At 41.5% G+C, this 25,497-nt stretch overlaps 1 protein-coding gene across 1 annotated transcript in view; it reads left to right on the top strand.

Annotated features, from left to right (window-relative positions):
• LOC144828023 (uncharacterized) overlaps positions 1-25,497 on the top strand; it is a 1,462,897-nt gene that overhangs the window by 1,224,882 nt on the left and 212,518 nt on the right. The window contains exons 26-27 of the mRNA XM_078686162.1: positions 4,897-5,064; positions 11,394-11,561. Coding sequence (XP_078542288.1) covers positions 4,897-5,064; positions 11,394-11,561 — 336 coding nt within the window. The remainder of the gene's footprint in view (positions 1-4,896; positions 5,065-11,393; positions 11,562-25,497) is intronic.

Raw genomic sequence — 25,497 nt, 5'->3', positions numbered from 1 at the left:
CCCCCAGCTGGGCCCAGAGGGCACGGTTGTGCCAGGGCCCATTTTATCCTGTCCCCTGCAGTTCTTTAGGGGACACCTGCAGTTGTTCTAGAGCCTAGAGGGCTCCGGCATGTGGCGCAGTGTTGTTTGAGGGCTAGTGAGAGCCCATGCGTCAGTTTGGATTTGCTCATTTACAGCTGCCCAGCAAGTAGTGGGCAGCTGCACCGTTTAGGCGCATATTGGAGAGAGAGTCCCTGAGAGGGACAGAAGTGGCACGGAGGTGCCAGGCCTTCTTCAGCTGCGCAGCACTTATTGCCAGCTGCAACGTTTAGGCCCTGTACTTGTTCTCAGCTGCCCAGCAAGTAGTGGGCAGCTGCAACATTTAGGTTTGCGCCGGTGGCACACCCCTGACTGGCGCTGCGTTGGCAGCGCGCCCTGACATTCTGGACACAGGGCATTTGAGCCCCTTCTTGGATGGCCAGTTGGCCAGGGGGGCTGGAGTATGGATAGGGTGCAAGGCCCTAATGTGATTGTTGCGCAATGTGATTTTCCACTATGCTTGTGATGCTAATTGCCTAATGGGATTTATGGGCTAGAGTGACGTGGTGCTAGGAAATGTATTGTTTATAGTATGTTTGGCGCACCCTCTATCTGATACCTCTAAAACTTTGGTTTATGATTATGAGGTTGTTTTACCTATGTAGGTTTATGCTATTTAGATGTTTTCACTCTGTGAGTTACGCCCCTAAATGTGATTTATTCTTAGAAGGCAGAGTCTAATGTGTTTAGACTAGTGAGAGATTGCCTACTGTAGTTTTACTGTTTTAGGCCTAAATGTGATTGCTGCGTAATGTGCTTTGCCTTTATGCTTGTGTTATACTTCTAAAGGTGCTCATGCTTAGAAGTTTGCGTTGCCTAGTATGTTATACTAGTAAGTTTGTGTCCCTGCGTGATCTAGGCCTATGGTTATTAGTATTGCGTAGTGTGTACCTACCTTTACCAGTGGTTACTGGTGGTGTTCTACAATTGTCAGTTTGTGCTACAACTGTTCTAAGTACTAGTTCTAACAAGTGCTTGTTCCTGACAGTGGCCCACGTGGCACTGTCCTATGTAAATAATCCCGTCTGAATATTGCCCGGGCCAGTTGGCACAATGTATATTGTGTGATTACTATCTGATGTGTTTTGACAATACAAAAGTTATTTTTATATAACCTTGTGTGGAGTTCCTTTTGTGGTGTGCCTAGGATGTTGTTGCTGTTGTGTGCGTGCACAAATGCTTTACACATTGCCTCCGGGATAAGCCTGTCTGATCGTGCCAAGCTACCAAGGGGGTGAGCAGGGGTTATCTTGGCGTGTGACTCCCTTGCCCTGACTAGAATGTTTTTTTCTGCCTGGCTTTGGCATAAGCCTTAGCCAACCAGAAATCCCAGTTCTAACATTGACCACACTAGAAAATTTCAGAAAAGGTAGATCTGATATATCCGCATAGCCTGCATCCACTTTCTGACATACCCTTTTTTACTTTTTCCTTATATCCAAGGACTCAATGTCAATATTGCTTCTGATAGTTATTAGCGCTAAAGATTCCGTGTAGCAAAACCCTGCCTGGAACATCGATGGTGCCTTTGGGAATTCATGGCAGATAAGCAATATAAGCAACACATCTTCTTTGAATTCGTAGAATTGTCTGTTTTGGCACAGAGAATACTACTGTCTGGCAATGTGACTGCTAGCCATTTTTCTTCTTCAGCATTACTGCGAATGTTGGGCTTAGTAATTTGGTAGAAAGTTTTTATTCATAGAAACTAAATTCCATTGTCGAGAACTTTTACCTTTTGTGTGGCCCTCTTTTTATAGGTGCTAACAAAGTACTTTAGAGACATATTTTGTTGTGAGGCTCTAGAAAATTCAAGGCAGTTCCTCTATTAATGGCTACGCACACACTGATGGATTTTCTACGAACCTCATCTACCACAGTACCTCACTATCAACAGCAAAGGGATTTTAGCAGAAAAGACCGACAGTTTACCTTAGTGAGTGTTCTGGCAGCAGGAGAAGATCTCCACCACGGACTTATAATATACTGCCAGTGGCCTGAATATCTCCCTTAAAAATAGTATGGGAAAGGGCTTTTCCCTTGCTGCCAAGCACAAGTAGAAATCAAAACACCAGACAACTTTGTGCACATCTGTTAGGTTGCTCGCATCACATTGCTAGGTTGCCAGTGTCCACACCCTTTCATAAATGAATATAATGACAGAATAGAATAGGCACATTCTCGACCAACTAAATATGTTACAGAGTCTCCATTAGATTGTTAAAATAGGTAATGTGTTCATTATTATTGGTGCACAGTTATCTATCCATCTTCATGTATGCTTCCGAGGCAACATGTTTTTCTCGAAAATAAATCACACCATCACAACTTCACAATATGGGTACTCATAATCTTTGTAGGAAAATAACGTTTTTAGAAATATTCCTTCAAGTAGACCTCATAAGCTGGTTATAACCAATACATTTGTCACACACCTTGTAATCATTGTATTTCAAGTTGATGAGTTCTTTATATAATTTCTTTTAGTATCAACCAGGATTCATCATAGTATTTGGTAACAATATATATATGTATTCACTGAAAAAAACAAAGGTTGAAGTAAGTTATAGTTAGGTGTATATGTCAGTGACAACATTAATGTTTTGAACAAAAAAACAGAAATTCATCAGTTATAGTTAGCAGAGATAACTATAACTTGTGCCTTGCCATGCACTGCTTATGATCTCACATATTACATCACTCATGTAATAGACCCCTAAATTTGAACCTTTTACCTATGTCTTTAATAGATTTTTCATACTTGTGATCCTCATGGCAAAGTCTCCTTGACTTTAAGCATTCACTACAGGGGATGTTATTCTTATTGTGTTTAGCAGGTGCTGATTCTGCATGTACAGTACACTGTATGTGGATACCTTTTTACTCTACTGTTTCCAGTGTAATTTCCCGTGTTTCACATCCACTTAATATGTCGTATGTGTACAATTTTGTTATATTGATACCTCAACAATAACATCATTCATGTTTAACACTTAATCAAACAGGGTCAGATATTTTTCTATACCTTTCCATTTTGTGACACAACAAGATATTGTTATGTTCAAAAAGTAACGTCCTCATCATTCAGTCGCTTCCTCTTAAAGTTACCCAAGAATCAGTTTGCCTAATAGGGAGCAATTTTGGAGCCCACTGCTGTACCTTTTATTTGTCTAAACAACACATCCTTATATAAAGGTATGAAGCTGGCCGATTAAATGTGCACTAACAAGAATGAATAGAATATCTGTTTTAATATCATAATGGAGATTGTGGGACATCATTATTTATTCACAAATTTGTCCATTCCATCTGCACTAGCAGAAATCGCACCAGCAATCTTCTCAAGACATCTTATTCGAATGCATGACTGGAATAGCAGGAATCATATGTTCCATATATAAAACATTACTGAAGTTATCAGAGATTGTCAATGGAGGACTTACACTTTACTCATACATTATAATGTGATATGTAGGGTTAAAAGTAACAAAAATTAGAATATCCTCCCCAAAGTCCCCTGATACATCAGTAGTATGGTGCTTCTTTCATGTTACTCAATCCCTGGTATAAGATATGTTCTCTTTGCCTATGATGTCTTTGAGTTTTAAAATTATCCATCACCATTCAAAAAGGCTACATAGATGTAAAAGTCCTCTATGTCTATCTGCTAGAAATTCAGTGAGGGACATCCAAAGTGTTGTAAGCAAGCCAGTCTATGTTTTAGTGTTCCTAATTGTTTAAAATTGCATCCTTTTTTGGGGTGCTCCAAAGGATGCCTTTTGTGTGGGCATGCGGAATTTTTAGTAATGTTTTTATTGGATACCATGACCATACTTTCTGGCATAATTTGTCACTAGGCAAGACTGATTATCACTCCTGTGTTTCTTGGTAATTATGGAGATATTTATCAAATGCCAAAGGAGTGCTTGTGCATTTCAATTCAGACTGAGGTAATACATGGTTTAAGACATAAGTAGGATGCATGACTGATATAATGTGTGGGATCAAATCACTTGAGGCCAGATTTAAGTTATTAACAGTGTGGTAAACAATGGTCTATCATTTATTAGTGCTTTATCCACTACATATTAACCAGAGTAAACATTTTAAGTCTTATTTAAAGTTTGGGAGAGAGGGTACTCTGCAACAACTGAGATGTAATACCTTTTCTGCAGGTGGAGTGGTTGTTAAGTATGTCAGTGATGGCACCAACGCCATCTCCATCATTGACATATGCCTGCGATGGAGCATGATTTTAAGTGGACAGTTATATTATTATTATTATTATTTTTGCTGTTTATCACCACCAGGTAAAACCTGGCAGTGAAGCAGAAAAGAAAAATATAATGACACCGACAGCATAGGATGTGACTCTTATAGTGTGTGGGGGTAATTCATTATTGCTTTTTTAATAGGGCGCACAGTCTCCAACTGAGTATGACAATTCCAATGATATTTGTCGAGAGTTACACATTATCCTCACTGTGCATGCACCTCTAATGAATTGTTTAACACCTAGGTGATACATTCAGGATGTTATTACGATTCTAGGAGCAAAAGAAAACCCATGTATCTTTGGCTACGTTTGCGCAAAATTGTTTGAGGAATACCTGACAGTAAGGCATATTTCATTTTTTAATGATGCCTAAGTGACTGAAAAAATACTCTTGTTCCCCTTTGTATGAGGAACCTTACATATACATTTTAACTTATGAAGATGGTATAATTTTAGTTTTGAAGGAGGCGTGTTTGTAATAACGTTTTATGCAATGTTTTGATTTATGTTAATAATTGCCGTTTAATTTCATCCCCTAAAAGGCAACATTTTACGAAGAAGCTTTTGGGAACGTGCAGTTTGAGCTGGAGCAGTGGAAAGAGCAATGCAGACAGTGCACCAAAAACCTGGAATCTGCCGAAAACAGAATCCACAATTTGAACAGAGAATTATGTTCACTCGAAGCAAATCATAAGGAAACTGTAGAAAAGGTAATTAGCTAGTCATGCCCACGCAGATATTAAAGATAAGTGCCGGTAAGAGCTGGTTCGTTATTCCTGCTTACAGGGTGTTACCATAGTCCAGCCTGTTAGTAAATAAAAGTGCAGTGTTGTTTAGCACTTACTAGAACTTCAATCACTATCTTCACAGGTAGTGACATCTAGTCACTTTCAGTTCAGAATGGTTCTATCCCGTTAAATTGAGGGACAGTCATAAGCACTCAAGCAATATGGAGAGCCAAGAGTTAAATGTATTAAGGAGCATACTAGTGTGAGGAAAAGGGGGAACCCCAAATTGAGGGTACCGGCAATGATTACTAGGATGCAGCAAAATGGAACAGTGGCGGGGCATAAAGCGTGCCTCCACGTCCAGGAATTGGAAACGTTCTGTGAGAAAAGTGGACATCTAAAATGAAGTGCCCACTCAAGAGAAAAGCCAAAATAAAGTTTATGTTTTTTGTATTATGTTATTAAAACTTTCTTATACTAAGATTTAATCTTATGATTTTGAACAAGGTACTGCAGTTGTTTTGAATATATATAGTTACCCCAGGTGCTTATAATTTCAGGGTTATGCTTGTATTTCTTTTACACATCATTGATTACAGCTATTTCTTTGCCAAAGGTCATTACTGAAAAGCTTGCTGAATTGAATTCCCAGAAGACAAGCTCTAGTGGAAAGTAAAACATCAGAGTCGTTTTCAACTTCAACCTTAAGCCAATGGTCAGCATTGAGCCAGCTCTAATCAAGCTTCATTGCCAGTCAGTATCCACTGGAATTTACTCCAAGATCTTGCGTGTAAGAAATTGGTTAATTAGTTAGGAGGGGCAAAAACCCTTCCTAAATAATAAACACAAACCTTGTCAGGGTGAACCACGAAAGTCACTAAATAAACCTATACTTTATGCTCTGGTAGCTTGGCACAAAGAAGTCAGACTTAACTTAGAGGAAATATGTAAAGTATTTATGCTGCATTCAAGCAGAAAGCAAGTGAGAACACAACTCAAGAGAAATCCCAAACCAATTTAGAAAAATAAAGAATGTGTTAAACTATAAAATGACACAAATCCAATCAGCAGAGCAAGAGAGTTGAGTTTTTAACATTTCAGGTGAAAATACACTCAAAAGCACAAAGTACCACTCGCAGTTATCTGGTCGAACTGGACTAGCGACAACTCACAAGTTCAGGAAGACCGCAAAGGAGCATGGGTCTGATAAGTGGACCAGATTTGTTTTGCTGAAGTGTTACCCTCTGAAGTCTGTGGGAAGAGCTGCTGTTTGTTTTGTTCTGGGCCTCAAGAAGGTGGTTGTCAGCATGAGGAGCAGGTCGAGCATCATGGACGGTCGCTGCTCTAGATCAAATAACCTGTTTTTGCTAAAGCTTCGTGTTGGCATTTGTTGTGGGCTGTTGCTATCAGCACAAAGTGCAGGTATTGCATTGGCAGTCGCCATGGATGTTTGCTGTCCGCAGTATGAGCAGGGCCTGGTGGAGCTTCACTTTGGCTGTCATTGTGGGTGGCTGATTCTCAGCGCAAGAGTTTACTTTGCGTTATGAGGAGCCAAAATCTTCACCTGGGAGACACCTTCAAGGGATCAGGACTCACTGTAGTAGAGGCCAGCAGCAGGGCTAAGGCAAGTCCAGGCATATCCTGTTGAAGCTGGTCAGCTTGGCAGATACAGTGAGGACTCTGGAAGCTTGTTGTGTCCCTGTCGCTAGAAAAGGTTGACCCTTCAACTCACTTCTGGGTAGCCAGGATTCAAGGGAAGCGGAATCCTGGCGGAATCTTCCTTCCTCGTAGAGCAGTGCAGTCCACCTGAATCTTCCACAGGTCCAGCAGTGTTTCAATGAGAGTTTCTGAAGGTGCCACTTTTATCCCCAGTGCCAGCCTCTGGATGGGGAATGCCCCCCAATGTTTAAATATCCCCGTTTCCTGGATTTGGCTCCAAACTGTCTAGGGTGACAAAAGGCAGGCAGGCCAAGGTGTGAGCGGGATTTATCAGTGGCAGGGCAGACATCCTTAGAAGTCAGAAAGGGGGGCAAGCACCGAGGCTATCTTTTGAAGCTCAGGAAGCCTGAATACAACTCCCCAGGACATCCTGCTCTGGAGAGTAACACCCTGCCCCACACCCAAGGCCCTTCTGTCTCTATGTCTGGAAGAAATACGCAAAACACAACAGAAGAGCCATTCGCAGCATTTCACCATGTATACTGATAGAAAGGCAGATTTGGTTGAGGCAGGGAAATGTCAACGTACTAAAACTCAAACAAAAGAAGGTTTCTGTTTCCAGATACCTAAGAGCCTTGCTAGAAACAGCCAGCACACACTGGGGTTGACTGTGAGAACTATGTTTGAAATGTAAAAAAAGGAAAAATTGTTCCTTTTTTAGGTGTCCCCTCACTCACCGGGGTTGCCCCTCGGTGACATGCTTCATCATTGGGGCCATCCCAGTCCTCTACGGGCTGGGGCGTGCTACGACTTGCGAAGTTACGTAGGAGCACTTTAAGGACTATGTGTGGTGCATGTGTATTTGTGGGGAGTGGACTATGTGATATGGGTTAAAAATACCTGCCCAGTGGGTTCTTAATAAACTTTATTCTGACCTCTAGGTGGTAACATTAAAAACGGGGTGGGGAGATAGGCTGCCCTAAACTTAATGTGTCCAGATGTACCTATCCACTCCTAAGTCGACATGTTTCGTGCATACCCCAAGCACTTCTTCGGGACTACACAGGGACCAGCCCTGTGTTCGCCACTCCTTAATTCTTTCAATAAAGGTATAGAAATTAGAAATTGACTTTTAACTGCAGCGAACTCTACTAAGTGCATGCAATAATACCTACGTATTTTGTTCCATAAAAAACACGTGGTTCCTGAAAGATAAAAAACAACTTGAAAAGTCACGGGGTGCATCACCCCCTATATTATCACACACAGTTTGTAGACAGAAAATGTGATGTTTTTCTGTGATCTGAAAGCGGATCGATTGGCAGTGGTTGTTATCATGCACAAAAAACGTGTTTCATTTCGTGCATTTTTAACGTGATTAAAAAACACACCTCACTCAGTGACATACCCAAGCATTCATCGTCAAACACACTCATACATACTTTTCAAGAGACCTAGCTAGGCCCCATGGAGTCGGAGGGGTATCGGTATCCTAGCAACTCTGGTGGGAGAAAAACAAAGTTGGTAAATCACCCAACAGTGCGCGCCGGTTGGCGCTGTCAAAATGACCCATAGACGGTCCTTGGTGCCCTGGTTTAACTTACTTGTGCTCCGGTTACCTCCTGCATTCAGGCACCTACTTGTGTCCCTCCGTTCCGAATGTTGTCGGACCGATCATGTAAATACTACCACCAACCCTAACAGCTACATGACTCACGATGGGGTTTCATGGCATCTGGTGCCTCTCCTAGCTAATTATCACATGAATGTGAGAGATTATAAAATGACCCATTGGGCAAACTGATCTGGTGCGTTAAATAATAAAATTTTATTTATTTATTTTTTTTTGATTTTTTAATTTTTGGCGTTTATGCATATAATATGATTATGACAGCATGTACCCTGATAATATGCAAAATTCCACATACAACACCCTAAATTATTTTAGAGGTGTAATCAAGCCTGTACAGTCCCAATTGAGCACATTTTTATAAAAATATAATAACGTCGGTACCCCTAAGATGGCCGCCACGAATACGTGAGATAGCATGGAACGACACGCTCTAGTTCACGTAAGGGCGTTTCCCACGCCGGCACAACATACCGCGAACGATATCTTTAAAAACAACATTGAAACCCTCGGTCCGACAACATTCGGAACGGAGGGACACAAGTAGGTGCCTGAATGCAGGAGGTAACCGGAGCACAAGTAAGTTAAACCAGGGCACCAAGGACCGTCTATGGGTCATTTTGACAGCGCCAACCGGCGCGCACTGTTGGGTGATTTACCAACTTTGTTTTTCTCCCACCAGAGTTGCTAGGATACCGATACCCCTCCGACTCCATGGGGCCTAGCTAGGTCTCTTGAAAAGTATGTATGAGTGTGTTTGACGATGAATGCTTGGGTATGTCACTGAGTGAGGTGTGTTTTTTAATCACGTTAAAAATGCACGAAATGAAACACGTTTTTTGTGCATGATAACAACCGCTGCCAATCGATCCGCTTTCAGATCACAGAAAAACATCACATTTTCTGTCTACAAACTGTGTGTGATAATATAGGGGGTGATGCACCCCGTGACTTTTCAAGTTGCTTTTTATCTTTCAGGAACCACGTGTTTTTTATGGAACAAAATACGTAGGTATTATTGCATGCACTTAGTAGAGTTCGCTGCAGTTAAAAGTCAATTTCTAATTTCTATACCTTTATTGAAAGAATTAAGGAGTGGCGAACACAGGGCTGGTCCCTGTGTAGTCCCGAAGAAGTGCTTGGGGTATGCACGAAACATGTCGACTTAGGAGTGGATAGGTACATCTGGACACATTAAGTTTAGGGCAGCCTATCTCCCCACCCCGTTTTTAATGTTACCACCTAGAGGTCAGAATAAAGTTTATTAAGAACCCACTGGGCAGGTATTTTTAACCCATATCACATAGTCCACTCCCCACAAATACACATGCACCACACATAGTCCTTAAAGTGCTCCTACGTAACTTCGCAAGTCGTAGCACGCCCCAGCCCATAGAGGACTGGGATGGCCCCAATGATGAAGCATGTCACCGAGGGGCAACCCCGGTGAGTGAGGGGACACCTAAAAAAGGAACAATTTTTCCTTTTTTTACATTTCAAACATAGTTCTCACAGTCAACCCCAGTGTGTGCTGGCTGTTTCTAGCAAGGCTCTTAGGTATCTGGAAACAGAAACCTTCTTTTGTTTGACCTATATCTTGGAGGGCGAGCTTAGCTAATAATCCTCTAACCCCTTCCTTATTTATTAACGTAATAAAACTGGCATTTTCAGAATAGTAACTTAAACTCTGACTTTACCATAAATGAGGATTTTAAAATGGTATTTATTTCAGTATAAACAGCATTTCTATATGCGGTCGTTATCTGAAGTTATCACTTATTAAATGGTATACAGGATCCCAGTGTTCGCCTATGGGAGAGATAGATTTACATCAGTGAAAAATTACTTTATGAGGTTTTTTCTTGCCAGGACATATAAAACATAAAACCACATGTCCTACTTTTTAAATACCCTGCACCTCGCCCTATGAGCCTTTGGGGCCTATTTTAGGGGTGACTTAAAAGTAGTTAAAAAAAGGCTAAGTCCTGGCAACAGTTTATTTTGCCAGGTTGAATTGGCCGTTTAAAACTGAACTAAATGCTGCAGTGGCAGGCCTGATACATGTTCTAATGTGTTACTTGATTGGGTGGCACAACGAGTGCTGCAGCCCGCTAGTAGCATTTATTTGACGTATGGGTACAAATGTACCCATCAGGGACAAATCAGGTGACAGCCAATTTTACAATGTTTTCAAAGAAGAGCAGCACTTTGTCACTGGTTAGCAGGAAAAACGTGTACAGAGTCCTAAAAGCCAACAAAAACGAGTTCAACAAAGGAAGTTAGAGGAAGGCAAAAATTAGGGATTACTCTGCAGAAAGGGCCAGGTCCAACACTGGGAATTATTGAACACAGGACCCAAATAGCTTAAAAAACATTCCTTTGTGTCAAGAGTTTCTGGACTTCTAAAGTTGAACTTTTCTTAAAGAGGTATTTTCTGTGCAATCCTCTCCTGGATGACTTCAAGAAACCTATGTGCAATTTTTATTCCAAATGGAACAAGAAGTCTTCCTCTTCCAGTGAGAGTTTGTCCATCCACTAGATTCCCTCTCCTTTACAAGAACACTTTAACTTTTCTTCATTTTTACTACAATCAGCGTCTGCATTTCCTACTCTGATACTTCATCGTCATGTATTGTGCTACAAAACCTAAAATAAAATACCATTGGGGAAGTCATTTGATGTTTTTAGTTGCTTTATTTGTGATGTGCTTAAGTTGTCAGAATAAAACACGTTTTTAGTTGCTTTATTTGTGATGTGCTTAAGTTGTCAGAATAAAACACCACCTTTAGTTTTAGTGTCCAATTCACAATTTGCTCTTTATTGCAAGTATGCATTTGTACCACGTGTACAATGCGTATTTGTCTCTTTATAACTTATTCCCTAACAAGTTGAAGATCGGTTCATATAAGTTTTTAAAACTGATAATTTTATAACCATGAAACATAAATATTAAAATATAGTTTAGTTTGGCAAATGAATTATGTTGAATGATTTACTTATTTGAGCTCACCCTTTGATTTAGTTGAAGGAGAAGTCTAAAGAAGCTTCGACCAGTAGTACCAATATCTTGAGTCTGCAGCTTCAAAATGAGAAATTGAAGGAGGAGCTGTCTGCCTATGAAGTGGAGACCATTAAGCTTGACAATGAATTGAAGAAAATGCAGGACCTGAAAAAGAAGATGGAACAGGAGGTAGAGTGTCTTTTTATTTAGCCAGCTTTTGAGGTGCTTTTGATAAAAATGTAGAAAATTAATATTTTTTTAAAGAAACATCCTATTTCTTTAATGTGTGTTAGAATGGATATGAGATGTGCCATGTGGGTAATCGAGTGTTATCTAAATTATCATTAGATTCCTGTTATTATTTCAGGCTTCACCGCCTATTTATTTAAGTGCATAGTGAGTACATTCTTCTTTACAGTAACTGGAGGTATTCAAAAGGAATTCTGCAAAACAAAGGGTGTGTTACTTTGAGAATTGAAAGAAAATATTAAACCGCATAGATTTTGTGGCTAGCAAATATAGAACATCATTCTTGTGAATTCTTTCATTTACTTTACTTTATTTGTATTTATATAGTGCCACATGCTGAATATGGGTAGTGTGAAGGCTAAAGCATTAAAGAAAATGTTAAAAACACATAAACAAAGAGATATGCATATTTCATATACTCCTACTAGGTATCCTCCCTGCTAATTGTATAATCTTGTGCCGATTGAGGCTGAGGCTATGTCCTTTTTCTTCTTAATTCCATTAGCAGCCCACTTAAAAAACAAAGCAGTGACTCACAATTTCTTATTATCTCATGACTATGGACTCATAGCAACTTCACATGGAATCCCTCTCAAAAGGAGGCAAGTTTTCCAGTTCATTAAATGTTTAATTATCAGTTGCTTCTCTCCTTAAGACGATGCTTTTAGCACAGTGTGCCATCATTGACAATAGACTTTTTGATGTCGGAAGCCACATGCAAAAACTCATTACTTACCACTCTTGATATCAGATGTAACCCAATTAAAGAAAATGAAGTAGATGGGGTTATTCAAAAGGGAAGGGCATTCATGTTTTATAATCCACTTGAGATGTGCAGTAAAACTCAAATACTATGGAAACAGCTTCAAACTTGACTGATGGTGCTATGCATGCCGATGGATATAGTAGTCTACAACACTGTAGATTTAGGTTCGATAATTGATGTTGCTTTCAGCGACCTCTCTTTCCAGTGCTGTTTGGAGCAACTTAAACTGAATGTTTTTACAGAAGTCATCCCTTGTCTTTCATAATTCTGACCGATGTGTTCCTTCCCCTCCTTCCCACGCAGTACCCCCGGAGCACCTAACTCCCATTTACCTCAACCCACAAATAGTCAAATGCCAAGCAGAACCAACATCTGTATTATCTAATTACCTATTTTTGCCCTTGTGGTGAAATTCATCAATGTAGTCAGGACTTGAGTGTACTGGATGTGAAACTATTAGAGGCCAGAAAGTGAGATAGGATTGGAGAAGCCAACAAATATGGCTGAAAGGAATTTAGGCTGATTTTGTTGAGTAAATCCACATAATTGTTTATTATTCCTTCCTGTTGTTTCCCAGAGGATTCTCAGTTATAATATAAGACTGAGAACCAAATTTGAGCAGGCAGGAGAGTAAGACAAACAGAAGTGGAAGGTGTAAGTAAGGAAAGATGCTAGCTTCATACATCTTGAAAATGAAAGACCATCATTGAAAAATTGCAAAATTGAATGCCATTATTATTTGAAAGAACTGCAAAACGTTTCAGGGAAATTGAGCTGAAAACAATCATTATTTTGCTTCAAATTTACCTAGATTTCTTGGTGACCCGAGAACCAGCCACCACCACTAGGGAGGATTAGATTTGTTTGATACACCTTGAAAGTACTGGACTTTTTCTTGAGTACCCCTGTCAGGGCATCAGACTTTAATCAGGGAGTAGGGAGTGTCCTCTTGACTCTTCTTGTTTCACTCAAGTGGTTAACTTTGGCATTGCAATTTAAGTCATCACACTTAAATAGTTACAGCATCTTCAATGTGAAAGATGTAACAAGGTCTTTATATGGGCACCACCCCATGAATTCCCAGTCTGTGAGTTTTCAGATTCATGAGGGCAATACTTTATGTACTCATTTTTGGTTTAACTGTTGATACGGTATAGAATAATATTGAATTCTTCTGAAGTTTGCAGTTAAAGATTAGCTGGTGACAGATTTAACCATTTGGATTCATTGTCATTCTATGTATTCTTCTAGAGATCTACTATCTTACTATCTACTATCTTAGCTACATATGTCAGAGCTGCTACATGTGATAAATGACTATGCATCAAACAAGTCAAAATGGGTTTGGGTCTCAGGGATTAATTTTAATGACCACTCAGCACTACACTCCCCGAAAGTAACTAGACACAATACAAATAGTAGTGGAGGGTCAAAGGTATGAAATTCACAAGATACGACTATGTAATGGAACTAGTGATGTTAGTTCGCTAGAGAGGGTACATCATTCATAGTTTTTTAAAAATACCCATCAGTAGCTCTTCCTGGGCGCCCTTTTCATCATGTGGGTTCCTTCTAACCATGAAGGATAGGAAAAGAGTTTAGTCATGAATGACAACATGGGAACCAGTGGTGATATAACTGGGTCGCAGGGGGCTACTGAAAAGCAGTGCGAGAAAAAGTGAAATAGTGCAAAAGTGCAAAGTAGTGATATTTAAAATTAGATGGCTCTGAGGAAAGTACTTATTTATTTGAGACCTCAAAGTCTCTAAAGCTTAAAAAGAGCGAGATTGGTAGTTTTAACTAATAGCTACCAACAGGTTGGTCGACATGTTTCAGCAGGAATTACGGATCACACTGGTATCCACTGCATTCTTCAGGACCTGTGTCGCTACTGCTAGTGTTGTGTAAAGAAAATATGAAAAAGGAAAAGGTATCACCTGGGTATTAGTGAAGGATCATTCTCCCAGCATATTGTGCAGGAGAGTACTGCCTCACCTCACCTGGCAAACAGCTCAGGTAATTGAAGCACCGCTCTGTCCGTCGGTACTTCCAGCGTCCCTCTGGCTGTAAGGGGAGGTCTATGCCCATAAAGTAGGTCATCCGTTAAATCTGGTTGTTGCATTGAAGGCTCTCATGCTATTGATGCTCGCCTTTTAACTGATCTGACTATTCAGACATTAATTTTTTTCATTGTGTGAGAACTGTGAGCCCCCGAAAATCAATTCAAGAAAGATTAGAGAATGTTGTTTTTTCCCAAATGTTCCGTCTGGTCATAATCCACTAGTAACTAAGATGTTATCTGAGCGTGCAGTGGTACTGATTGTATTAAACAACCATCCACGTTTAGCATAATACTTCTATTAACTCGAATAAGAACTACAAATAGGAGTCATTTGTTTAAGCAGTTGACACTGAACTAGCAAACAATATTGAGTAAAAGAAGCACTAAGCCATTGAATGTAACCGTAACAGGTGACACATGTATGATGATCTGGACAATTTATCTTGCATCCAACACAGGCATCAGTATCAATCTATGATTGCACAACTAAAATATGCATGTTCCTTGGAGCACTTCTGTTCAACCAGAAACTACAGATAGAAATGTGATGTAATATGAGGGAGCTCTCCCAGCTCATGGCTCTTGAAAGCCTGTCTGTCACATTGTGTATATGAAATACTTTAATTATTAATTGAGTGTAAGTTGAAATGATTTGTAATACATCAATAACATATTTTACATTACAGTTGTGTATGCTCCAGAGATGACTTTGAAGGAGTTATAATCTTTACCAATTCTGGATGTTCTCCTGTTTATATAAAGATAGTGATATTTGGCTGGCTGATAGATTTATGCCAGCCACCATATATAACAAAATATTTGCTTGAGCATTTCGCCTCATCCTTACTAGGAAGAAACCCCCTTTTTAAGATTGAGAAAGGTCTTCGAAACCTTATAAATATGATCTGATATTCGAGCTTCTGGAAACACCATCATTAGATGCAGGAGGATGAGTAGTTTCCATCTCCGCTCTCAGATACAGCAGCAACTACACTGACTGAAAACCTACTACTCAAGTAACTCACTAGTTTGAGGAGACTGACTAACTGCATACTTTCCAAACATAATTTTTACCTTCCAGGTTAGGAACATGTGTTCAAACAATAGCTCTGGATGGTCTCTGGACAACCACTGGTCCTTACAGTGATGTAACTATACATTTTGTAGATCTATGCACAGTTTGGAGACAGTCAAACACAACACATTAGAAGACTGCTTACATGAGTCTGGGGTCCATATACTGGGATCGCTAGTAAATACTTTTAAGGGTGGCACACAGTGTGCGGGGCAACCACAAAAATCAATATATGTATAAAACCTCATATATACATATACATATATATCTATATATATATATGTTCCAAAAACAAGCTCCAGGCGTGCGAGGGGCCCCGAGGGAGGTGGCGTGTGCTCCGGACGAGCAACCCGGAAATCCAATTACTGCAAACAAATACACGTTTGAACACGCTCTCAGCAGCCGTCACCAAACGCCAGACAGGAGATAGTCCAAGGGTGTTTATTCAGTTGCTATATATATATATATATATTTTTCTTTTTTTTATTATTATTATTATTTTTTTTTTACAATAGTAACAGTAATCTACTAACATATTTCATTTTGGATCAGTTAGTCAGAACAGAGAGGGGGGGCAACTGGGTGAAAAAGTTGAGAACTCTGGAATCGAGATTCATCATCCAGTTACAGACAAAGGCCCCGGGTGGGATGAATAATGAGGAAGAGATGTGGACACACATATGATCATCCCACCTGACTGTGTTTTGTTTTCTTAGAAACCTGGAACAAGAAACATATGTGCATATTCAGAAATATTTGCCTCTTTTTCCCTATACTGTGAATTTATAACGAAAGTAAGAGAAATGAATTGGAATAACGTTTTGCCCATTCAGGGCGTGATAACAGTATAGGAAGATTGACTGTATATATATTACTTTAACTGTGAACCTTTCTTGAGGACTCATGAATGGAGTGGAATGAGTCGCAAGTTTGAAGGCACTATAGGCGCCAATATACGAGATTGTACAATAATGTACAATATAAAGCACTGGGTAATCTTAAATGATTGAATTTGTAAATAATTTGAGTATAATTCTCAATTAACCCAAGTATTAGTGTTATATACTTGTATTTAATGCAGTGTGAATATTGATTTATATTATGTTTTGACCATTATAAGATGGCTGCCGTGTAATCACATTGCAAATGATATGTGCCTTCTTTTATGTTGTTGATTGGGAACACGTGACAGATGGTCACCATGTTTGTGTTTAAATAATGTCGAAAAACAAACGCCAGCTGACACTGACGAAGGCGACAACGCCGAAACGCGTTTGTAAGCTGACTTTATCTGCAGAGAAATATCTTTAATAAATTACTTGGCAAACCCACGATGTACTGGCTTTGAGTGCTCTCATACTGTGGAAAACCCCGAGGATTGGGAGATTCCGGTGTTCGTAATATATATATATATTATTTTATTAATTTATTTAGTTATTGAGTTTTATCTAGTGCGAACATTACCCTTTTGTGTATCAGAGAGCTGTACATCAGCAAAGCAAAAAGATAAAAATATAGGAGTATACATTTGTGAAAGAGAAACAAAGTCAATATAAGAAAGTGGGAAGGCAGTCAACAAAGTCAATATAAGAATGTTAGATAGCATTCAATAGGACCAAAAAGAAAATACTTAGAGAGGCATTCAGTAGGACCGAAAGCTCTTGTGGAAGTACAGGTCATGAAGGTTACGGGCTGGAGAGGGTGCATCTTCATTGAGGAAGGATTCTGTTAATTAGTTGTTGCTTTAATAAATATATATGTGTGTGTATATATATATATATGTGTGTGTGTGTGTGTGTATATATATATATATATATATATGACGACGTCAGGGCACAATAGTATGCTTGGTACATGGTCACTGTACTATGCCCACAGACTGGACCTGTGTTCATTCCCCTGTATGCAGCATGTTTAAGAACGCATTCTACGCATTCTACTGACTTTGTGGGGGTTTGAAAGATTGCGAGTTGGAAGGGACAAAAAGGAAACAACCCGCAGTGAGAGTACGATCTTGATCCTGGAGTCCGCTTTCTATGGCTGCAAGTATCCCCCAATAGGAGCGAACATCAGACTACTTAAGACTCCCAACAGCGGTCTCTGTCACTCAATACTGGCATACCCGCCGAACCGCATCTGCCAGAGTTACAGCGATGGCGATTGTTATCAGCAGAAGAATGTAAATAGATGGTGAAAATAAAGCTTACCTGGAGAGATGTTGAGCCTGTGTCAGCCCGTTTTTAACGGAAGCGGGATTGGTGGGAAATATATATATATATATATATATATATATATATATATATATATATATATATATATATATATATATATTTCCCACCAATCCTGCTTCCGTTAAAATATATATATATATATATATATATATATATATATATATATATATATATATATATGCAACAATGTTCCTGCTCGTCCTTCCAAGACGAGGTAAACCAGGTGAGGACCTCTTGAGTAACTCCAAAGAAACCCCGTTGCGGTCAGGAAACAGAAACGATAATTTTTTCAAGTGAAAAGCAGAGTGAATTTATTTCACATAAAATAAATAGACATAATGTCAGTCCATGACGCGGTCGCCAGTAGGTAGTTATAGTTACAACCTAGTTTCCATAGGAAAATCATTTTTGGATTTGCTAATAACTTTGGCATTGTTTGACGAATCTTTCGGAAATTCTCCCCAAAAAAGTCTATCCAGGTCAGCTCCTATCTTGAGAGTTTGGGGGTGATTCATCCAGCGGGGGCTGAGAAAAAAGGGGGGTCTTAAAACTCGTTTTCTCCATAGAAAATTTTGTGACGAGCTACAGCCCGAACTGCTGAACGGAACTACCCCAAATTTATCAGAAAGGTAGAGCTTGGTTCAGAAAGTGACCCTTTTTTTAAATGGTGTAAAACCATTCAGTAGTTTTTGAGAAATTCAAAAAATAAGAGTGAAAAAATTAATTTTCCATGGGAACCTTTGTGCAAGGCTACAGCCAAAACTACTGAACAGAATTACTCCAGATTTGGCAGAAAGGTAGTGCTTGGGTCAGAAAGTGACTTTTTTTTAAAAGTGATGTAAATCCGTTCAGTACTTGCTGAGAAATTAGAAAAATGTAAAGTGATTGAGCTTCACTGTGATTGGCTGCTAGCACTCCAAACCAGGAAGTGTTGGCAGCCATCTTGTAGAAGCGAGTCACCCGAAACGGAGAAACAAAGGTAGAAAACAAGGGAAGGGGGCAGGGTAGAAACACCCTGACCTCCTAGGCCTGCTGAGGGGGTCCTAGAAGGACTCCCAGGGCCCCAAAAAGTATTTTTTGTTAAAACAAATTGGCAGAATTCACGCTGGGGTAGCACATTTTAATTTAATGAGGCTCTTCGGTTGGCTAGGTTCCGGGGGCATTTCTTAGAAAATAGTAGCGGGGCTCGCAGGGGTTGCATTGGCCCGCTGGGGTTCGCGCAGCCCGAGGGCTTCAGTCATGTTGGGAGGGGGGTTGCGCAGCCCCCTCTCCTGGAGGCCTGTATGTGCTTATAACTTTGGCGTCGTTTGACGAATCTTTATGAAATTCTCCAAAAAGTTTCTCTTTTTTTGATTAGGTCCTATATTGAAAGTTTGGGGGTGAATGGTGTAGGAGGGGCTGAGAAAAAAGGGGTCCCAAAATGTGTTTTCTCCATGCAGTTTCTATACAAACCTTTACAGAAGAGTACAGGTGAAAGTGCTGAACGGAATTACGGCATATTTGGCAGGGAGAAAGATGATGGTCCAGAAAGCATGCTTTTGTTTAAATGGTGGAAATCTGATCAGTATTTTTTAAGAAATATCAAATTTTCAAGATATCGATATTTGAGAATTCTGACATGTGATTGGCTGAGGAGTTACAAGCACGAGCGTGCAGCTCATTAGCTGTGAACTGTTGAAACCAGGAAGTGTTGGCAGCCATTTTGTGATTTACTCCATTACCTCGCATGTCTCCGTGTAGAAGCCATCGGATCCGCAGTTTTACCTCTGCAAGGCAACAGTGGCATCTGTGTGAGATATGCCTTTCATGCTGCCTTTCCTGATATCACTAGGTTGCGGCTATGGCTTTAGAAGCCCGTTTGTCGGCTCCCACCTCTCTACGTTTGCAAGCTAGTCCTTTGCTGTGGGGCGCAGGTGTCCCTTTGCGAGACTGGGTGTGAACTGTTGATAAGTCACACTATATGAGCATCTGTCCAAGGCAACTTTGAAAACGTACCGGAGCTCTGTCTGTGAGAGATATCCCTTTCACGCTGTTTCTCCCCACATCAGTAGGTAACACACCCTATCCCCATATCACCAGCATACCCCCAACAACCTTATTGGGCCCGCAAGCCTGCCTCTGAGAACTAGTGGTGGGCTTGCAGCTGTTCCGTTGGGACTTCTCGGGCTGCAGTTGTATCTATGAAGTTAAGACTGGAAATATACCGCACGTCTCTCTCTGCGAGATGCCCACTTCATGCTCCTTCTGCCCAACATCACCACTTCGCAGGTATGCCTTTAGAAGCCAGTGCGTTGGCTCGCAGCTCTCTACCTTTGTGAGCTACTACCCTGCTGTGCCTCTACCTCTCCGAGCTACCACAATGCTGTTCCTTTGGGAGCGGACGGCCCGTAGTTCTCCCTCTGCGAGTCGAGCCCACGGACTGCAGCTGTCCCTCTGCAAGCCTGGGTGCGAACTGTTCATAAGTCACACTATATGAGTATTGAAAAGCCATTTTGTGATTCAGTCCGTCAGCTGACATCTGTCCGATGCATTTATGAACACATACCGGAGTTCTTTCTCTGAGAGATACCCCTTTCATGCTGCATCTCCCCACATTGGCAGGTAACACACCCTCTTCCCTCATCACCAGCATACCCCCAACAACCTTCTTGGACCCGGAAGTGTCCCTGTGCGGTTGGACAAACAAGAATCTTAGTCATGTATAGATTTAGATATAAAACATTTTATTTAAACAAAACAACAACAAGTAAAACTATGTACAGCTGTGGCGTGTCATCTCTGGTCCATTTGTGCATCACAGCCTGCAAGACAAAAAGAAAGATAAGATGGTCCGTCATGCGTCCGGGAAAGGAGATAGAGAGAGAGAGAGAGGGGGAAAGAGTGAGAGAGAGAGGGAGAAGAAGAGAGAAAGAGTGAGAAAGAGTAAGATACAAGGAAGAGAGGAAGAGAAACAGTGTGAGAGAGAGGAACCCAAAGACAGAAAGAGTGAAGGAGAAGAGGAGTGAAAGAGTGAGCTACAAGGAAGAGAGAAACAGTGTGAGAGAGAGGAAGATAGAGAAAGAGAGACACGCAGAGGAAGAATGAGATATGAGGAAGAGAGAAAGAGAGAATCAATGTGAGAGAGAGGAAGAGAGAGAAAGAGTGAGAGAGAGGAAGAGAGAGAGAGAGAGAGAGAGAGAGAGAGGAAGAGAGAAAGAGTGAGAGAGAGGAAGCCAGCCAAAGAAAGAAAGAGTGAGACAGAGGAAGACAACAAGAGAAACAGTGTGAGAGTCAGGAAGAGAGAAATAAAGAGAGAAACAATGTAAGAGAGATGAAGAGAGAGAGATAATGTGTGAGCGAGAGGAGGAGAGAAAAAAGAATGAGACAGAGAAAAAGAGAAAGTGTGAGAGAGAAAGGAACAGATGGAGAGGGAATGTTGAGACTGGAAAAATCTTTGCAGCTCACCTTTGTTCCTCCGCTGTGTCTCCAACGATCTGCCCGGAGATAGTGCAGACCTCAAGTTTACTGATCTGAAAGAGAAAGAGTGAGAAAGAGAAAGAGTAAGATACAAGGAAGAGAGAAAGAGAAACCATGTGAGAGAGAGGAAGACAGAGAGAGAAAGAGTGAGAGGGAAAGAGTGAGAGAGAAGAAGAGAGAGAGAAAGAGTAGAAGAGAGAGTGAGAGAGAGGAAGAGAGAGAGGAAGAGAGAGATAGGAAGAGAGAAAGAGTGAGAGAGAGGAAAAGAGAGAGGGAGAGTGAGAGAGGAAGAGAGAAAGACAAAGAGTGAGAGAGGAATAGAGAAAGTGAGAGAGAGGAAAAGAGTGAGAGAGAGGAAGAGAGAGAGAGACAGAGTGAGAGAGAGGAAGTGAGAGGGAAAGAGTGCGAGAGAGGAAGAGAGAGAGAGAGCGAGAGAGAGAGGAAGAGAGACAGAGTGTGTGAGAGGAAGCCAGCCACAGAGAGAAAGAGTGAGACAGAGAGAAAGACAACAAGAGAAACAGTGTGAGAGTCAGGAAGAGAGAGATAAAGAGAGAAACAGTGTGAGAGAGAGGAAGAGAGAGAGATAAAGAGTGAGAGAGTGGAGGAGATAAAGAAAGAATGAGACAGAGAAAAGGGAAAGTGTGAGAGAGAGAAAGGAACAGATGGAGAGGGAGTGTTAAGATTGGAAAAATCTTTGCAGCTCACCTTTGTGCCTCCGCTGTGTCTCCAACCATGTGCCGGGAAATAGTGCATACCTCAAGTTTAGTGATCTGAAAGATAAAGTGAGAAAGAGCGAGAAAGAGTAAGATACAAGGAAGAGAGAAAAAGACACAGTGTGAGAGAGAGGAAGACAGAGAGAGAAGAATGGGAGAGAAGAAGTGAGAGGGAAAGAGTGAGAGAGAGGAAGAGAGAGAGAGGAATAAAGAGAGGGAGAGTGGAGAGAGAGGAAGCGAGCCAAAGGGAGAAAGAGTGAGACAGAGAGGAAGACAAAGAGAGAAACAGCGTAAGAGACAGGAAGAGAGAGATAAAGAGAGAAACAGTGTGAAAGAGAGGAAGCGAGAGAGATAAGAAGGGAGAGAGAGGAGGAGAGAACGAAAGAATGAGACAGAGAAAAAGAGAAAGTGTGAGAGAGAGAGAAAGCAAGAGATGGAGAGGGAGTGTTGAGACTGGAAAGAATGTTTGCAGCTCACCTTCCTGGAAGCAGCGGATCGGGGTAGGTCGTTAGACGGGTTCCCAATACGGAGCAGAGACACCAACTTTGGATGTTTAAATAAGCTGCACCTGATGAGGCATAATTCTAAACTTTATTAGGTTGCCAGATTCCCCTAGAGGATGAATTCCTAGGGTGCAGCCAGTGGTAGGTAACAGAGCACCTTACCACCCACTTGTAGATAGTTTTTTCTTTATTTATTATTTTTTGCACGGTCCTGAAGAATCTCCGTTTGATCATTTACTGACGAGTATAGGGCGAGAAACATGTTGACCTTTAGGAAGTAGAGTACGCAGTTTGTCTCATTAAGAACAATTCTAGGTACCCCTCCCCTTTCATTTTTCTTAGGCAGGCTCCCTCACAGAATATTGCAGCAGCATTAGAGGACACCCTCACCTATTTTAGAACACTTTAACACACATCTACACGTAACTAGGCTCCACACACCCGCATGCACCCTTACGGCAAGGAACAGAAGATCTCTGAAAAAGAGTCCCTTTAAGGGTGCCCGTCGGGCATTGCAGCGCCGGCCCGATGGGGAGCAGGCTCAAATGATGCAGCATGACACCTAGCTTGCTGGGTGTGTGTGAGCCCTAGTTCCGAAAGGAGGATTCCCCCTCCTTCACTTGCTGTAATTTACTTGTCAGACTTGACTAAGAATGACATTTTTGGTGTGATTAATCACTACACCTAGGAACTTCGTACTCCTTCCTTTGTTAAGCAGATCACCTTTGTGCCACCGGTGTGTCTCCAACTACGTGCCGGGAGATAGTGCAGCCCTCAAGTTTAGTGATCTGAAAGTTAGTATAGAATTATTAATTGTAGAGTACATACAACTGCACACGCGTAATTCTATTTTTGGTAATGCGCAATAAGGGTGGTGCACCTGATCCATTCCCACTGCTTGGAGGTGTCTGTGCACTCTTTAGCGCACAGATTGCTGCACACTATCCACTCACACTGTCCAGAGGTGACTGACCGCTGCTGCGGAAAGTAGTCTCTCTGCTCACCTTCCGCCACCGGCGCATGTGTAAGAGGGTCCACGTCGTGCCGAAGCAATCTTCTCAGGCGTTGCGTACTCACAGTAAAGCAGAGCGCACAATTCAGAGTGGATGTTGATTGTCAGGATGGCCACGTATCATCGCAGAGTTTTCGCGTGTTCAGGTCTGGTGGTGTTGGGGGGGTGAACGTCGATTTGTTATTCACAGCCTCTAAGGTAAAAAGCAAGATAAGATTGTGTGTCATGCATCCATCAAAGGAGAGAGGAAGAGAGAGAGAAAATGGGTGAGCAGAAGACAGAAAGAAAAAGAGAAATAGTGAGAGGAAGAGAGAGAGAAAAGAAAGAAAGTGAGAGGAACACTGAGAGAAAGAGTGAGAATGACAAAGCGAGACAGAGAGAGAGAGGAAGAGAGAGAGAAAGGGGGAAAGAATTTGAGTAAGAGGGACAGAGAAACAGAGAAACAGAGGAAGAGTGAAAGAGAGAGAAACAGAGAGAGGAAGAGAGAGAGAGAAAGAGACAAACAGTGTAAGAGGAAGTGGGAGATAGAATGAGTGTGAGGGAGAGAAAGGAAGAGATGAGGAGGGATACTGAGTGCCCACACTGTGTACAAAACCGTCACAGCTTACCTTTACGCTAGCGCACTGTCTTCAACCACGTGCCCCGACCTAGTGGTACTCTCAAGCTCCAACATCTGAAAGATAGTACAGAATTAGTAATGGCAGAGCAGGGTTGGATTAGGATTCAAAATCGGCCTGGGCACGCTAAAAATAAAAAGTGGCCCACATTTGCATATTGCCTTTGCTCTAAACACTGCTCCAGCGTCATTTTCTTTAAAAAAGGGGGCGTGGGGGAGATACAAAAAATGCACGGATTTGTTTACACTATTTATTTAAAAACAAGTGAGGCCTCTTCTGCTCACCCCCCTGCCCTGCTAGGTATGCATACATTAATGGGCCGACCCTGCGAGAGAAATAAAGTGACACCTCTGCCTGTTGCTAACTGTGAGGTAATGACGCCCATCTGCCCCCAGAATGGCATTTAGACACCCACTGGGCCGCTGGCTGTAACCCAACGACAGTGACACCGCCCAAATCTGCCCCCAGCCTGTTCCAAAAAGCAGCCCACAGTTGGAACTCAGCACCGGCCCCTTGGGCATTGCACCAGTGCTCACGTTACCAATCCCACGCTGTGGCAGAGTATATATGAGTGCGTATGCCTAAATCACTCTGCCGTCTTTCTGCATACAGGCTGCTGTACCACATCCACTCCAGCGCCCAGAGTTATTTGCCTGATGCTGCGCACCAAGGCCTCACTGCTCACCTTTTCAAGGTCACGGCACCCTCCACATCATGCAGCTCCGTTCTGCAAGGTAATAGATCTCACATTTGGAACTGAGTCTTGATATCGCCATGGCAGAGGACATACTAGTGCACCTATCATCATCGCAGGTTGTACACCCGCTCAGTGCTTGCGGTGCTACTAACTCAGTGAGAAGTGAGGCCATGCACTTTAAACTTGAAAATGGCGTAAGGCACGTGCGCCTGGTCTTTTATATTAGTAGGGTCATGTGTCCTGTGACGCCTGTGCTGGATGTGTGTGGTGTGGGTGTATACCAGCCGTGAGGGAGTGGCTGTGGCATCAGTGTTGCCAGATTGGGCTATATCACACACAATTGGGCTATATTTTTCCAGTTGTGTGGTAAAATTTTGTTTTGTGCTAGTTGCCAGATTATAAATATATATACAGCGCTCCAGCAAAGTAGTATGTTTAAGCGCTTTATTAGACACATATTTACTTGGCATACTGCTGTAACATCAATTTCAATGCATTCACTGCCTGCTTGATGCTTTACCTGCCCCTCCTTCCCTAAAGTAGCAATATTGGGCTAGTTTGGGCTACTTTTTGGTTGGCTTTGGGCTATAGAAAGCTTAAAAAAATCTGACAACAATGGATGCGGGAGTCAGTGTTGGAGTGCTATCGTCACACAGGTTGCAAAAGTCAAAGTGTCACCCTGTGAGCCAAGTCCAACAATATGGCCCACATGTAAGGTACGGGGAATCCATGACCCTATATTCA

Source organism: Lissotriton helveticus, chromosome 4_1 (genome assembly GCF_964261635.1).
Source record: "Lissotriton helveticus chromosome 4_1, aLisHel1.1, whole genome shotgun sequence".
NCBI classification, from domain to species: Eukaryota; Metazoa; Chordata; class Amphibia; order Caudata; family Salamandridae; genus Lissotriton; species Lissotriton helveticus.
This window is presented reverse-complemented; position numbering and strand designations above follow the sequence as displayed.